Source organism: Catharus ustulatus, chromosome 6, assembly GCF_009819885.2.
Source record: "Catharus ustulatus isolate bCatUst1 chromosome 6, bCatUst1.pri.v2, whole genome shotgun sequence".
Lineage (NCBI taxonomy): Eukaryota > Metazoa > Chordata > Aves > Passeriformes > Turdidae > Catharus > Catharus ustulatus.
This window is the reverse complement of record NC_046226.1, coordinates 61,813,529-61,828,404: the sequence shown is the minus strand read 5'-3', so window position 1 is coordinate 61,828,404 and position 14,876 is coordinate 61,813,529. Positions and strand designations below refer to the sequence as shown.

The 14,876-nt window shown below is 44.4% G+C and overlaps 1 protein-coding gene across 5 annotated transcripts in view; it reads right to left on the bottom strand.

The window, feature by feature from the left end:
• MPPED2 (metallophosphoesterase domain containing 2) overlaps positions 1-6,332 on the bottom strand; it is a 106,254-nt gene extending 99,922 nt beyond the window's left edge. The window contains exons 1-2 of one of the 5 annotated variants that reach the window (XM_033063290.2): positions 6,246-6,332; positions 1,236-1,478 (exon numbers count right to left, since the gene is read on the bottom strand). In XM_033063290.2, the coding sequence (XP_032919181.1) occupies positions 1,236-1,363 (128 nt within the window). In that variant the 5' untranslated portion in view covers positions 1,364-1,478; positions 6,246-6,332. Of the gene's footprint in view, positions 1-1,235; positions 3,919-4,177; positions 5,076-5,118; positions 5,180-5,407; positions 5,595-6,245 lie in introns of those variants that run through there. The other 4 variants (XM_033063293.2, XM_033063291.2, XM_033063294.2 and 1 more) reach the window with 4 other exon arrangements.
• Between the last annotated feature and the right edge of the window lie 8,544 nt (positions 6,333-14,876).

Genomic DNA, 14,876 nt, shown 5'->3' with positions numbered 1-14,876 from the left:
AGCATGAACAATTTTTACAGAGTTGAACACCACGCTTAGTCCTAAATTCAGCTCCCACTGAAGTCAATGTCAATAGGAAGGGGTTCTTTAAAACTCCTTTCTGATTTTCTTTTGTTTGCTTTGAATTCATTCTCTAAATAAGATTTGTTACTTAACATCAGACAGAAGCACAGCCTGGAGTGCAAAACACGCAACAGAAATTTGCTGACAAAAGGTCTGAAAAGTGAATCAAGACATGGAAATGTTTCTAAAATCAAAGTTAAGTCATCACGGTAGTAATAAATAAAATCCAATTAATGGAAAGTTTTTCACCTTGAAAAGTGAATGCACAACACTCCAGCATCCTTCCTAAAGTTGCCTTTAGGAACATTGTAACCACATGAAATCCTATTAGAAGGTGCTGAACTCCTACATTGTCACTCTTCCGGCAGGTTTCTACATAACAAAAATGCAATGAAGTACCATACAACTTTCCCCCCTTATTATGCAAAATCCTTATCAAATTCAGTAGTGTGACATGGTTCAAAATCCTGCCTAACAATGGCTCACAGGATGTCAAGAGATGTCGGCTTTGTTTTAGTTTCACGTGCTTTTCAGTCTATTAATGCTACAAGAAAAAAGAACCTTCACATAAATAACCGATAAAGATCAAACCCCACTAAACAATGGGAAGGGAATTCAGAGTCGAAACTGGTACTTAGCTCTTTGCTAAGCAAGCAGCCCATTGTGCCACAATATCCAGGAATAACAAGGTGAGAGAAGGAACCTCCAGCTTCCCATTTCCCATGGTTTGGCTGGTTCGTGACAGGGCTGTTGTTTAAAGAGAAGATTTGCGTTGCGAGTGGAACCTGTGCCACATTCCATGTTCCACTTGAAACCAGGAGGACAAAGGATTCACTGATGGGGGAGGCAATTAGTCCCAATTAGGCCTATTTCCCTGGGGGAAAGGAGCTTAAATCTCAAAGCAATGGGTCCCTGAGGGAGTTAAAGCGAGGTCAGTGAAGTGACAAGCTGGAGAACATAGGGCGAGTTCCAGGTGGGGGCACGGAACCACCTCCAGGAGGGGATGGAGCTCGGGCACACCGACTGAGAAACCTGATAAAACCTTTTGCACTTGAACTCCCGTGACTAACCAACCAAATTTCCCAGTTTTCAGCCCCCTCGTTGAGCAGCAGTCCCCTGCCTCAGGCACACAGCAGGTACACGCAGCAGGCAGGCAGGTCGGGAATACTCACATATGCACGTGTGGAGGCTGGAAGCGGCTCTGGTTGATGTTGTAGTGAGTGAACGCCTGTGTTGGGTTGGAGCTGTACTCATCCACCGTTATGGTAACTTTGCCTTGTGAAGGAATTCCATGAGCCATCCTTCCTCCTTATGGACATGAGAAGCTCACAACTTGCCAAGGCCAGGGGCAGGGTAGGGCATTGTGGTGCGGGCAGCTCCCGATTCCCAACAGCTCCGCATCAACTCCGTGACCTCTGCCAGGAGAGAGAGACAGCACACGATGCTATGAGTCATGAGGTGTAAACACACACACCTATTCCTCTACGTTCTCCTGATTTCCATTCAGATCTGAAACCTTTTTCTATATTCATGATGTACCCATCACCCCTCTGTACGCATTACTATTCACTTTTTTCTTTTTAATTACCTCATCATCCAACTCCATCATCATTAGACACATCCAAAGGATGAATGCTTAAAGTAAGGCTTTATCTTCAAGGGGTGGGGGAAGGGGGGAATAAAATATCTGTATTTTATTAAATATTCCCCATTTCATATGCTTTATTTTAAATAACATCTTGTGTTAATTGCAACCATGAAAACTCACAAGTGGACCCAGCTTCCTGAAGGACAAATGACTTGTTTTTTTTCAAGGCGCTGCTGTAGCTTTAGAGCACTAACAACTGAGAGACATACAAGAAACTGATGTAAAGAATGTGTTACAATTGCATGGCAAAAGATACACCCAAATACCTTTGAATCGAAGTGTTAGTGTGTAGAGAAAGGCAAGTATCTAGGCAATGTTAACAAAATATCCATGTTATAGCTCACTAGCACTGTTTTGGATTCAGTGTTACCAGCAGCAATGATTTATCTGACTTAAGCGTGATTTTACACATAAATATTTCTGCACAAGATGAAAGAAATTGGCTCTTCCTTCTCTGTGCATCCCTGTCTTTTGCTTCTTCAGAGTGCTCTTAAACCTATTTAGCGTCAGGATTGGATGTGCACTGTAATATTAGCATAACCCAATATTCAGAAACCTCCCAAACACGCTCTGCTGAGTTTCTTGCACAAAACCTGAGCTTCGATTTCTTCAGTCAATAAACTGAGGATACCTCAGCTGCCTTCCTTTCAGAGGGACTCTGTGAAAATTGATCAGCTGATGCTCGAAAAATACTTTCAAGATGAGCAACTCCTTAAAAGCCCCGTTTATGAGGCAGATCCTCAGCTGGGACAAGCTGTGCTAGCTGCAAGGACTTAACATGAAATCACCACACTGGGAACCCACTGATATTCTTCCCTTTAGCTGCCACATGCAAGAGTGGACTTTTCATATCTGGAGTGCATTTTAAAGAAGTAAATCAGCTCTTACCAGGAAGACAAAGAGATGGGAAAGAGAAGAAAATTATTTGAGCCCTAAGGATCAAACTAAGCAATATTTTTCCAGTGCAATTTTCCTGGGCTTCTCCAGCTCCCAGATAGAAATGTGTTTGCCATGTGTAACATTAAGCATTTGAAATCTTTGATTTGTATTCAAAATATATTTTTAATACAAAGACTAATTTCCAGTTTGGCATGAAGCATGATGAAAATGCTCTGCAAATGGCAGATGGCCCGCTATAGGCCATTTATTTTACTATTTTACCACCTCAGGCCTATGTAGGCTTCCATATGTTAGTTGGGTTAAGGCATTCTGCAACCTTCATTCCAGTAACTGGGTTCTATCCTTCATCTTCCTTAGCATTGGAAGGAAAAAAAGTATATACATAAAATTTTAAAAAGAGAGCTTAAACTATAACATAAAGTACCAATTAAAAAACTGGCACTAGAGATGGTACAGCACTGTATCTGTGGTTATGATCTGGTCTTCCCTTGTGAGACCTAGTGGACCTCTCTCATGAGAACAAGGTTTCAGCAGCAAAAATAAGTAACGGTGAGCTTTGCTGGAGCAAATCTTTGCTGTGCTAGATGTGATGTAAGATGCTGCAACAACTGCTCACACAATGTAGTGGTTACCACTGCCAAGTTTGCAGCTGTTTCCTGAATTTCCTTTACAATTATATTTTAGTGTTATTTTGCATAACAGTAAAACACAACACCTGCTTCAAACTGCAGTCCTGTTCCAAGCACTGCAGTTCTTTTGAGATAGAAACTATGAGGAGTGCACAACACAGAGCAGCATAATTGCCCTGTACTGTAAAGTAAATACAAATGAAAACATCTTCATGCCAGAGAAATGTCTGTCATTAACGAAAATGCTGGCCATCAGAGCTCCCAGGGAAAAAAAAATAGAGTTTTTCTTTTATACTGCAAGAACTTTAGAGCCTGCATATATTAAGAAGTAGTGTGAAAACTACATGGGTAATGTTATTTTTCTCTGCAATTAAAAGCAACAATATAAAACAAGGCATAAAACCAACAACAAAAAAATGCCTGGGCTTTCAGAAAAGCTAAATGACACTGTTTTCAGCAACCCAGCATAAGAAAGGTCAGAACATTAAATTTCATATTATAGTTCACTCATGGAAGAAAAATCTAATTTGTTCATGAGAGTGAATTATACATAAAGATAATAGGCATTTTTTACAATGTTTGTAACAGTCCATGTTACAGAAAGAAATTACAACTAACTGGCACAAAACAAATTACAAGAGAACACTTAAATAGCTGTATTAAATACTTTTGAGTTGACTCTCAGTAAGATTATAAGTGTAGAAGCTGCAATTGCTTCCCATTGTTCTAATCTTTAATCTTAAAAATAAATCTCTACTAAAATTGAGATTAATCTGAACAAAGCATCGTTTTAAAATGAAATTCAACAACAAATGCCAGACTAGAGGTTAAAAAAAAGTATATAAATTGAGACTGGCTTCTGTGTAAATTCTCTTAATTTCCATTTAATACTCCATAGAGTACTACAGCTCAACTATTAGAAGTATCTAATTATTACCTTCTTCACTGTGAACGTCTCTGAAGAAAATAGAAGAAAGAAGCTGAACACTTCAAAACTTTAGAACAAATGTATCTTAGGCCCAAGATTTAAAAAAAGACTTCTTCGAATCGCTATGATTCTTTCTCCAACTATGAGCACTACTTGAAGGTTACACACAGATGAGTACAAAAAAATAAAAGTTGGATTATTTTCCCATCTATCAGTAAAACAACGTGTAATATCCTCCACGCTTTTTGAGGCAGTTTGAAGTAAGAATGACTATATTAAAAACCTAAATGATGACTTTTCAGCATGTTGCGTTTTCCCAGACACAGGCTGTATCCTTTGCCAGCGTGTATTAGTACCGGCTGCAAGACAGGAGATGTGCCATTGTACACATCTGCTCAGTGTTCCAGGTAAAAAGCGGCACTTTCTCGGAACAGGGCTGACCCAAACTTAGGTGCAGCTAATTGTAAACCTGGACACTGCCGCCCTACCAAAAAACTGCCACGAAATCTGCACAGGTAAGTCATTTTCAATGTAACATTACATTGCACGGAGAGCCACTCACACGAGCTCTGCGTATGTACCACCAAAGGCACGTGAAAAACCCATTTCCCCAAATAAAATATTTACGCCTTCCTCATCTGAATTTCAAAAAATTGGCTTCTAGCCGGGCTAGGGCTGCAGCAGAAAATGCTGAAAGGCAGGAGCTGGGGAGGGTTAAGCCCGTGTCAACACCTTCTGTCGATACATCCACTATCCGGGCGCTGTGACACCGACACGGCCGCGCCTCGGCCCCCGCCGCCCCCGGCACTCGCGATTCGGGATTCGCCAGCGGCTCCCCGAGATGCTGCGCTGCAGTTCGCGGACAACTCCGGGCTCCAGCTGCCCATCGAGCCCGGCGGAGCCAGCGGAGATCCGGACCCCGGCGCTCCCCCACCGCCGACCCTCGGTACCTGCGCTCCCGGCCGCTCGCCACCTCTGCCCGCCGCGGCTCCCGGGCCGCCCCGGCCGCGGCCCCGCGGGGCGCCGGGCTCGCCCCCCGGTGATTGATGGCTCCGGGTGGCCAATGGCTCCGGCGCGGCCCCGTCCCGGCGTGTGCCGGTGCCGCAGCCCCCGCCCCGCGCCCCCTGCCCTGCCCTGCCCCCGCCCCGCAGCACTGGGGGGCATTTCTGCCCTGTCTGCGCCGTACGTGCCGCGCCGCACAAAGTTCACATCGCCCCCGTCCCCGCGCTTGGCACGGACCGAAATGGTTACGGGGGTGGGGGGAGGATGCTCGGGGGAGGGATGCGATGAACTCCACAGCAGCCGCGGGCGAGCGCGGCGGGGCCGATGCCCGCTGCTTTTTATTCCCCCCGCATCGCGCCCCCAACCCCCCCGCAAAGGTTCCAAGTGTCTGAGGCCTCCGGGATCAGGGCTTCAGAGCGGCTTCTCTGCGGCGAAAGGGTGAGGGGGCAACTCCGCCGGGGAACGCCGAACCAATCTCCTTACTTTTGCGGCGTGTCCCCCCCCCCCGCCCCCATCCCCGGCTCCCTCCGCGCCCGCCGGGCTCCTCGGCGCTGCGCCCGCCGGTGCCGCCCGCCCGCTGGCCCCGACCAGCACAAAGCTCCCCGGCCTACCCTGCCGGCCCCGCCGCCGCACCCCCCGCCCCGACCCCGCACACGGCCCCGCACACCGCCCCTGTCCCCGGGCCGCCAGCGCCCGCCGCCCCCGCGCCCGGCTGGCAGCGGCGGAGGGCAGCGGGGGCACGGCCTGGGCAGCGGGGCAGGGCAGGGCAGCCTCGCTCAGTGCCGCCGACATCGCCGCCTGGGGCTGCGGGGAAGCGCCGCTGCCGCCGCACCGACACGACCCGACCCGACCCGACCCGGCGGGCTCGGGCGGTCACGGCAGCGCGGCCGGCCGGCTCCGGGTTTATCCTCATTATTGTTTGCGGGAGGCTGGACTCGGCGCCGCCGCCGGAGCTCCTGCCCGCCTCCCCCCCTCCCCGCTGTCGCCCATGACACGGCACCTCTAACCCGCGGCTTTGTGCGCCGCTGCCCTCGCCGTGCCCCCCTGCTCCCGACACCGGCCCGGGGCCGCTCACCTTCCCTCCGCCGGCTGCCGCTGCGGGCGGCTCGGGGCTGCCTTCAGCGCGGGCAGCGGGGCCGCTCCATGGGGCTGCGGGGGCGCGGCCGGGGCAGAGCCTGCGCCCGACCCCGCGGCGGCTCCCGGCGGCCCTGGCTCCGCTCCGGGTCCGGCTGTGGCTCCGGCTGCGGGAGCGGCAGCGGGGCGGCGGCGAAGGGCGGGCGCGGTGCAGTGATCGGGGCTGCCACTGGGGTCAGGGAGCAGGCACCAGGAAACACGGCGGCCACGGCGCTGCTCGCACACGAACACACTCACACATACACACACACACACAGAGGCACGGCTCCTCCCGCTGCCTCGCACTTCACCCCCCCGGGCAGGGAGGGAGGGAGCGATCGCTGCTGCATTTCCCAAGTGCGGCACAGCCTCCCCACGCCGAGCACGGCTTCGCCGGGGTCACGGCCGGGCAGAGCCGGAGCCCAGCGGGAACCCCTTCCCTTCCTCCTGCCGCTTGCTCGCCCAGACACTGTCGGCCCCGCTCCACGCATCGCTGATCGGCTCGTCCGCTGCCCTCAGAGATGACAAAATAAATAAGTAATAACAGCAACAATTTAAAAAAACCCAAATCCTCGAAACGGGTTTTCGCATCTTCCGCCGCACCTTTCGCCACTGAGTATTGATGCGGTGCCCTGCTCCTTTGTAGGTAAGCTCACCTCAGCAACCAGAAACACCAGGGTTCGCCTTTGAGGCCGAACATTGTCTTAGGGTAACTGGGGTTTTTCTATGGAAAAATAGAATCAGGGACGTGGCTGTTGTCTCCCCCCCTCTTTTTTTTTCCCCCCTTCCACCCCGGCCAAAACCACAGCAATTGTGTCAACAGCCACAACAGTAACAAAGTAAAGATTAGACGCGTTCGCTCTTTTACTTTCAAGACAGCAAACAGAAAGGGGAGACTTCCAAAATATATTAAGAGGAGAAAGAAGGAAAGAAAGCAAGCAAGCAAGCAAGAAAAAAAGAAGGAACCCAAATATTTTTGAATAGTCGAGCAGACAGAAAATAAATAGCAGGCCTCTAATAGTGAGTGAGTGAGTGACCTATATATTTTAAATAAGTAATTTTGACTCTAGCCAACCTTCAGATATGCATGGCAAGTAGGCAGGTTTTCCTTTGTTGCTGAAAGCCATGAGAAGGGTCCTCTGTATTGCCAGACAGAAATCCACTGGGATGGATCGTCCTGTTTAGAAACACGGCAAACTAAGAAAATCAACCTGAAAAGAAGACTAAATGGCATAAGACTTTTTTTCCCAAATTTACCCTGAGTTTTTTACTGTTGTCATTATCGCTTTTGATGGAAGTGAGCACTGTGAACCACCAAAGGAAAATTCCTGTTTCAGACAAAATGGCCCACAGATGAGTCGTCCTCCTAACCAAAGCAAAGCAACATTTCCAGGGAAATTTTTCCTGGAACGGAGTCCAAGGCCATAGTTGCACAAATATTTCCAGCATCAATGCAGCATCCAGCCCACTTCCCCCACTTGTGTCCCTGCACTCACCCTCCTGTGAGAGCAGGGAACCCCACCTGGGAAACTGATCCACTCAGCACCAGGGAAAAACGTTCTGGTTTGGTGTAGATCAGTCTCCTCACCCAATTCACTTCACAACTGCTCAGATTTTCCTGCTGGGACTAGACAGGGAATGAGATGAGCAGCCGAGGGCGGAAAGAAAACACTATAGCTTCCCTGGCACCACGGCCAGCTTCAGTCCAGGAACATGGAGGGGGAGGTGACAGGGAGCAGGTTTGACCCTGATACTGCTCCATCCCTTCTCCAAAGCAGAAGGACATTTCCTGTGGTTGTCTTTATACTCCCGGAGTCCCTGGCACTCCAGAAAGGAGCTGCTAGCACCGAGGGAAGAACAGGATAGAAGACTGGGTAGGGGATTGGATTGGGAATTAGACCTTCTCTCTGGTAGCTGGTGAGAGACCAGACATTTCCCTGGTGTCTCAGAGCCCTGGCACTGAAATGAGCATTTACCTGCCTCACTAGTCCTTATACACAGCAAGCCCTGTGGTCTCAACGTTCGTGGTACTTAGGTTTTGCTTTTAGGAATCCAGAGTGATACCTGCTCCTAAGGTCACATCTTTTTCACAACAGGTACTGATACGTGCTCAGCAACAACAGCGAGCTGTAATACAGTCACCAGGAACATTCTTGTAAATATATGACTTGACAAACTCTGAAATATTTTCTGTTAAGGGCACACAACAGAACTTTTCTCTTTTACAGACTACTTCTTTTCAGTATGCTTTCCAAAGAGATATTTGCTTTAGAAATGTGCTGGCCCCACAGTTGCTAAAAGAAGGAAAAAATACTTTACTTAAACCAATTAAAGGGTTTTCTGAGGAAAGGAGTTGAATCCTGTTGCCTTTCTTCTCTAATTCACAAGAGCAGCATTGAAATGCAAGTACACAAAAGTAAAATATCTATATTATGGCTGGAACATATATTTATTAACACACACTTAACAACAGGATTTCAGAGATAAATTCAGAAACCTAAAAAGTAAATGAGATGTTTGAGTATCACAGGACTGATTTTTCTAGCTGGGTGAAATTCAAAACAGTGAAGAAACATCTTTTCTTTACCTTAATACTTGCTGTTAATGATACTGAAAGGGTATGTTATACATGAAACTTTAGTCATGTTCAGAGTTGGTACTGGATTTTGTTTTTTCACTTGTACAAATCCAAAGTGAGTATCATCAAATGTACAGATTCAGGAGATGCATGTTAAAAATTATAAAACACTATAGTATCCTGAAAAGCACACACATTCATCACAATCTATTATGTCATCTTTAATATATTTCATAGTTGTCACTGCCTCCAGTGTCTGCCAAGCACAGGACAGAGCTAACAGCTTATGAGACACACAGAGGGTAGTTCAGACACCTACCTAATTTTGCTCTTTACTTCAGGAAAAAAATTTCTTAAATATCTATAGAGCAGTACAAGAAACTATAAATTAAAGTCCACCTCTGAGCACTCATTCCTTAAATAATCACATTTTTTGAGAGAACTTTTACACAGAAAGGAATTCAAACCAAACCATACCAAACCAAAAAACCCTTTCAAACACATGCAAACCACAGAGGAAGAGCACATTTGGTTTTCAAAAAGGCTCCTCTTCACACTATCTGTTAATTTTGGGGTTTGGGCTGGTTGTTTCAATTTCCTGGATTTTTTTAGCCATTTTAAGACCAGAGCACCAAGCGTTCTCATTTGCACTGCAGACAATTCAGTTTTGGCCTGCAGAGACTGGGACATGCTGGTACAGTACTAGACAATGATATTTTAATTTCCTAACATTTCAAGAAAGTAGAGTTTGGTCCAGTGGATGGCCACTGGTAGCAATCTTCACCAAAAATGTCACTGGATTCACCATATGTCAGCACAGACCAGTGCAGGTCTACCAAAAACTGGATCTTAACAGGCTCCTTCCCCTCATTAAAGCAGAAATTCTTCCCTACCTGTGGAACAGAAGACAACAGAACTGCATTAGCTGAGGCTTCATGCCCCACTTAGCCCCACAACTTTCCAAATTTGCAATATAGTTGGAAAGATTTAAAGTTCTCCACAGCTCTCTTCTTTCACTTCTAGGCCATAAATCACAGAACATTTGGTGTGCATGATGGCCAACAACATGAAAACAACAGAAAAACAGAGCATTACTTATAAACAACAAACAAACAGAAAAAAAATCCAAAATAACAGGATTCCAATTTTGCAAATTGGGTTTTTCAGCTCTTAGAGCTTCTTAACAAAATTGCAGACTGGAACTAGCAGCTAATTGAATCCTAAAAGCTGAAAAAAACCCAAACCTTATGGCTTTGGATTTTCATAATCTGTCCAATTATGAATTTTTATTTGACTTTTCCCCCTCACAAACAGGGGCCCATAAATTAACCTGTTCAATAATCCAGCAAACACTACATCTTCAGAAAAAACCCACAGCCTTTCCATAGAAACACAACAGTTTTTGGAGGAAAATGATGATTGCCAAAAGGAAGTGAAATTTGAGCCTTCTGTCAGAATCTGCAGACACAGAAGAGCACGTCATTCTTCTGCTGATAGAGCATCAGGTAAGATTACTGAAGGAAACATCACTAGTTGCCCTCTGGGCAGTCTTTTTGTATTTGATGGGCCAGAATTTTGTCAGAGGATAATGCTTGTCTGTTGCCTTGCCCCTTTAAATTAAATTAAATTAAATATTTAACTGGAATTTTCGTGCTTACCCTCTGTAGAAATAAAGTCATGCAAAAAAACCCCAGCTGGAGGTGAATTGTTTGTCCGTCTAAAAACTCCCAATGTAACTGATAGTCAAAGTACCTGGAAAAGCAACAATTCCTTTTGTTTTTCCTGAACATTCCACTCAACATTCTTTTTTCAGAATTAAGAAGGATACATGGTTGATTTGTTTCTTCATAATAGAGGAGGCAGTGACTTCAGTTTTGTTATGTACATAACGATCCAAGTGTTGTTTGATGGAGAGCAGTTACTGCAAAGGCATCACTGCAGGAATTCCCAGGAGCTGGAGGCTCAGGGCACATTACAAGGAAAGGTTTTGGGGGGGTCACACTCTGGTCAATGAGCTGTGGCAGGGAATACAAACTGTGGGAACAATGTGAGGTGTTTTGACATCCTATTTCTTGCACAACCACCTACCTGTTTAGAAGGTGGGTGCCTTTTCCCCCAAATGATTGTTTCATCATTTAATTAGTTTATAACGCATCGAGTCAAAGCCAGTGCATGAGAAAACCTTCAGTTTAATTCACCTGCAGTTCAGGCACTCGAAGCCCATTGTACCAAACCATTCCAAAACCTGATGGTCTGTCAGAAAACAGGCATTAGTACTACAGAAGGGTGTATTACAAACCTCTCCTCTCCTTGACCTTTAACTTATTTAACTCCCTTCTCTCTTCATCACATAGATTATCTCGTCCTGTGGCAGACCCTGGTCACACACTGTTTCTGTTCCTGGATGTAACATGAACCGTGTCCCCATGAGTCTGAGGAGTCACAGTGATACCAGATGGCCTCCTGTCTACACTCTAACTCTACCCATGTCCTTCTGACTTTAGACAGAAGATTCAGTGAAGTGGTTTTCTATCATATTGAGTGCATTTTTCACATGTCAAGCTCCACAAACTGCAGACAGAGAAAAATTCTTCTCTCTACTCCTGAGAGAAGGTTCCTATTGCATGGAAAGTTATGTATGAAATTCTCAAAATCAGCCAAAATTCCACATGGAAGGCAAATTGCAAAACTGAAATAGATCTTATTTCTCAGTGCAAGTAAAGCATTTCACATGGCAGCTCAGAGGAGAGAGTATTACTCCTGTGCTATCTTGAAGACTTTTTTCTTGAAGACTACATTTACCAGCAAATTCATCTGATGATGATATTGTCAACAGCTACTCAGAGCTAACCTCTATACATCTAAACAAAGACAGCTTCACTTCATGCCCTGCATAACTAACTTTATGCTTTTGACAGACATAAAGAACTGTGGTCTGCAGCAAATCTGCATCTAGTTCTGGTTTATGGAATCTAAATTCCCTTTGGGTCAGAACTGTGATGTCCTTATAGAAAATTTGTAGGATGAATACAACAAAAAGCCTTTAAAGGTGCCAGGTGGTCCTACATGGATATCTTTCCAATCCGAGCAACCAAGACTCCTTAAATGAAGCAAAATACTTTCTCAGGAGCCTTGTCACTTTAAATGTCCCCAGTAACACTGCTGATCTGAAGGTACACATAAACCTAAGAGCCTGAAGCCAAAATCTTTACTGTGTGTTAATTATCATTATTATCAAACTTTGCTGTACAGAAAATACACCTCACGTTGCTTATGAATTCTCCCATTCTGTGGGGAAAGAGCAAACCTTAAATTCACAGGCAGTGCTCTAATGTTAGATAGGTTTCCAGAAAGGAATGGTGAAGGTCCTGCGGTATCACCTCTGGTCAATATTCATTTTTATCCCTTGATTTAGCATTTAAGAATCAATATTCCATATTATTGTCTAGATTTTGAATGCATCCAGGCTGAAAGCACTTGCTAAGAACTGAGGGATTTTCCACTCTTTGTTTCAGACACCCTAGGAAAATAAATCCTGTATTCCAGTTATTGTCTGGTATTTGAGTTCAGTGTTGGCAAACTGGTCCCTGCATGTCTTTGAGGCATATGGAAATTGATGATGAAAGTGTCTAGTATAACTACAAGTATAATTTGATGAAAACTGGAGCAGTGAACTGTGAGAAACTGCTAAATCAGTGTCATCAAACTCTGCTTGAAAAATAATGAAACAGAAATACCACCAGAACACAAGCAGTGCAGTGCAAAGGCTGTGAAAACCAGAGAGTAGATACAAAAATCAAGGAAAACTACAAGAAATTATTTTAATTGTTATTTTTTGAAACGCATGCCCAAAATACAGTACAACTTTCCTGTTCAAATTCACTTGGTGGAGACAGTGACATCATGTCTCCTCCAAATTGTTCAAGCCCAAAGTCTTGGCACAAGCTGTTCCAATAGAAGATCATGTTCAGCCCTGGCACTCTTGCCTGTCTACCCATAACCATGTGCAGAATAAGAACAGAACCGTGGCCAATGCAAATCCTAGTTATAGCTCGAGTCCCTTGGGGCAACAGAAAAATACCAAAATAGAAAACATATTACAGTTTTAAAGCAATAATATTACTGAGGAGAATAAAACAAATGTAACCTCAGAAGTAAGATGACATTTATTGCCTAAAAGTTTAACAATTTCTGAAGCTGTAAAAAAAGTATAAATAAGACCTGAAGATAGCAGTGAAAAGATCCTGATATTGCTTTATTCATATGTTTTGAATGAAAACAAAACAAACTTACATAGAAATCTGAGAGCAAGAGGACAAAGAGAGAAGATATTGTAATTTTTGTATATTACACATATGTTTTGTTTACTGTTGTTTGCCTACATCAGTAAACACTCAAATTACTGGAAAAAATATTCTATTTAGTTTTACCCATATTTTGAGATAGAAAAAATGTACATGTACGCCCAAGAAAGGGGATATAAGCGTGCACATTTGTAGACTTGCCAGAAAATTTGTACAAAAAGATCACAGGGAGACAGAGACAGCTGGAAAAATTGGAGCAGTGGCTCTGATTTTCATGCCAGTGTTACACCTAATGCAAAGGGAATGCAGATGATGGACTGCAAGCTATATGTTATTCCTCCTGACACATCACAGTGTGCTTGTAGAGCTGAGCAAAGACTGGGAAGTAACAAAAAAAACCCCAACAACCAAACACAAAAATTGCAAAAAAATCACACAAATAAAAAACAAAATGAAACAAAATACACAGAAATTACAGAAACAGTGTTATTATAAATTTAAATATTTATCTCTCCTAATTATTAAAGACAGTATCAAGATCAAGCAGTGGATACCAAGCACAAGCTTCCAAAATTTGAAAATTTAACTAAGCTCTACCTTCAATCTCACCATGACACATGCATGGCAGAAACCATTAAATGGAAAATGGCCAGACACAAACATCTCCTGAATGTCCTATATGTTTTGAAAGAATCACAATGAGACATTTCTGCACATGGATTTATTCAGATTAATTATCAGTAAGCCTAAGCAGAAAGCTGTGTAACAACTGCCTAGAAGATTCCTTTCTATTAGTGTTTATACAGGTAGGAGGCTTAGTACAAAAATCCTAAGTGGAATCCTGAGAGGACTTTCTGGAAATACATTCAGGTTTCTAAACTAATCTAGGTGTGGGGTCTGGTATCTTTTCCCGTGAGGTGACCTCAAAACCTTTGAGTTAGAATGTCATTTTTTCTGTTGGCTAACCCAAACCATGCAGCTGAGTAGCCTCCCTTCAGTGTTTCTTTCCCCCCTCAGGCCTACTGATCACAATTCCATCTTTTGTGATGTTATTACTGCAATTCAAAACTATCATCATACTCAAAAAGCTGCCTTCTTAAAGAAACCAGTTTATAAAATCAGTTATAAGCCTCAGTTAGAATTTAACCAGGGTACCTTTGTGTGCCCCCAGGGAGGGTTCCTGTGGATTCCTGTTGTGCATTCAGACTTGCACACACCACAGCCTTTGGCAGGAGCTGGGAGAAGCTGAGAGAAGCTCAGGGTCTGTTTGTACCAACCTCGTTGTCACAGTGACCCAACCACTGAGATGTCTCACCTCAGAAAAGGAGAAGTGAAAAGGAAAAAATTAAAAACACAAATATGGCAATGCAGGAGACAAAGGGAAAAGTAGGGGTTCAGTTCCAACTTTCCACAGCGCCAGTGGCATAGCCAGTATAGGGTCAAGCCTACAAAACACTTCAGCTTTTAAAACAAATCCAAACACAAAACTTTTCCAGATCAGCTTGTGTCTCTACCCACAAGCAAGATAAGCTAATAATCTGACAGTGATTTTTTCCCATTTAGAACAAACTGTTAGCCTTAAGTAGGTCAAATCTAGAATAAGTTTGGACAAATGTATAATTAAGCTCCTGTCCAAGCTTCAATACTTTATGTTGTTGGGTCAGGCAGCAGAAGATACACAGAATCACATTCATCCCACTGAAATCCTTGG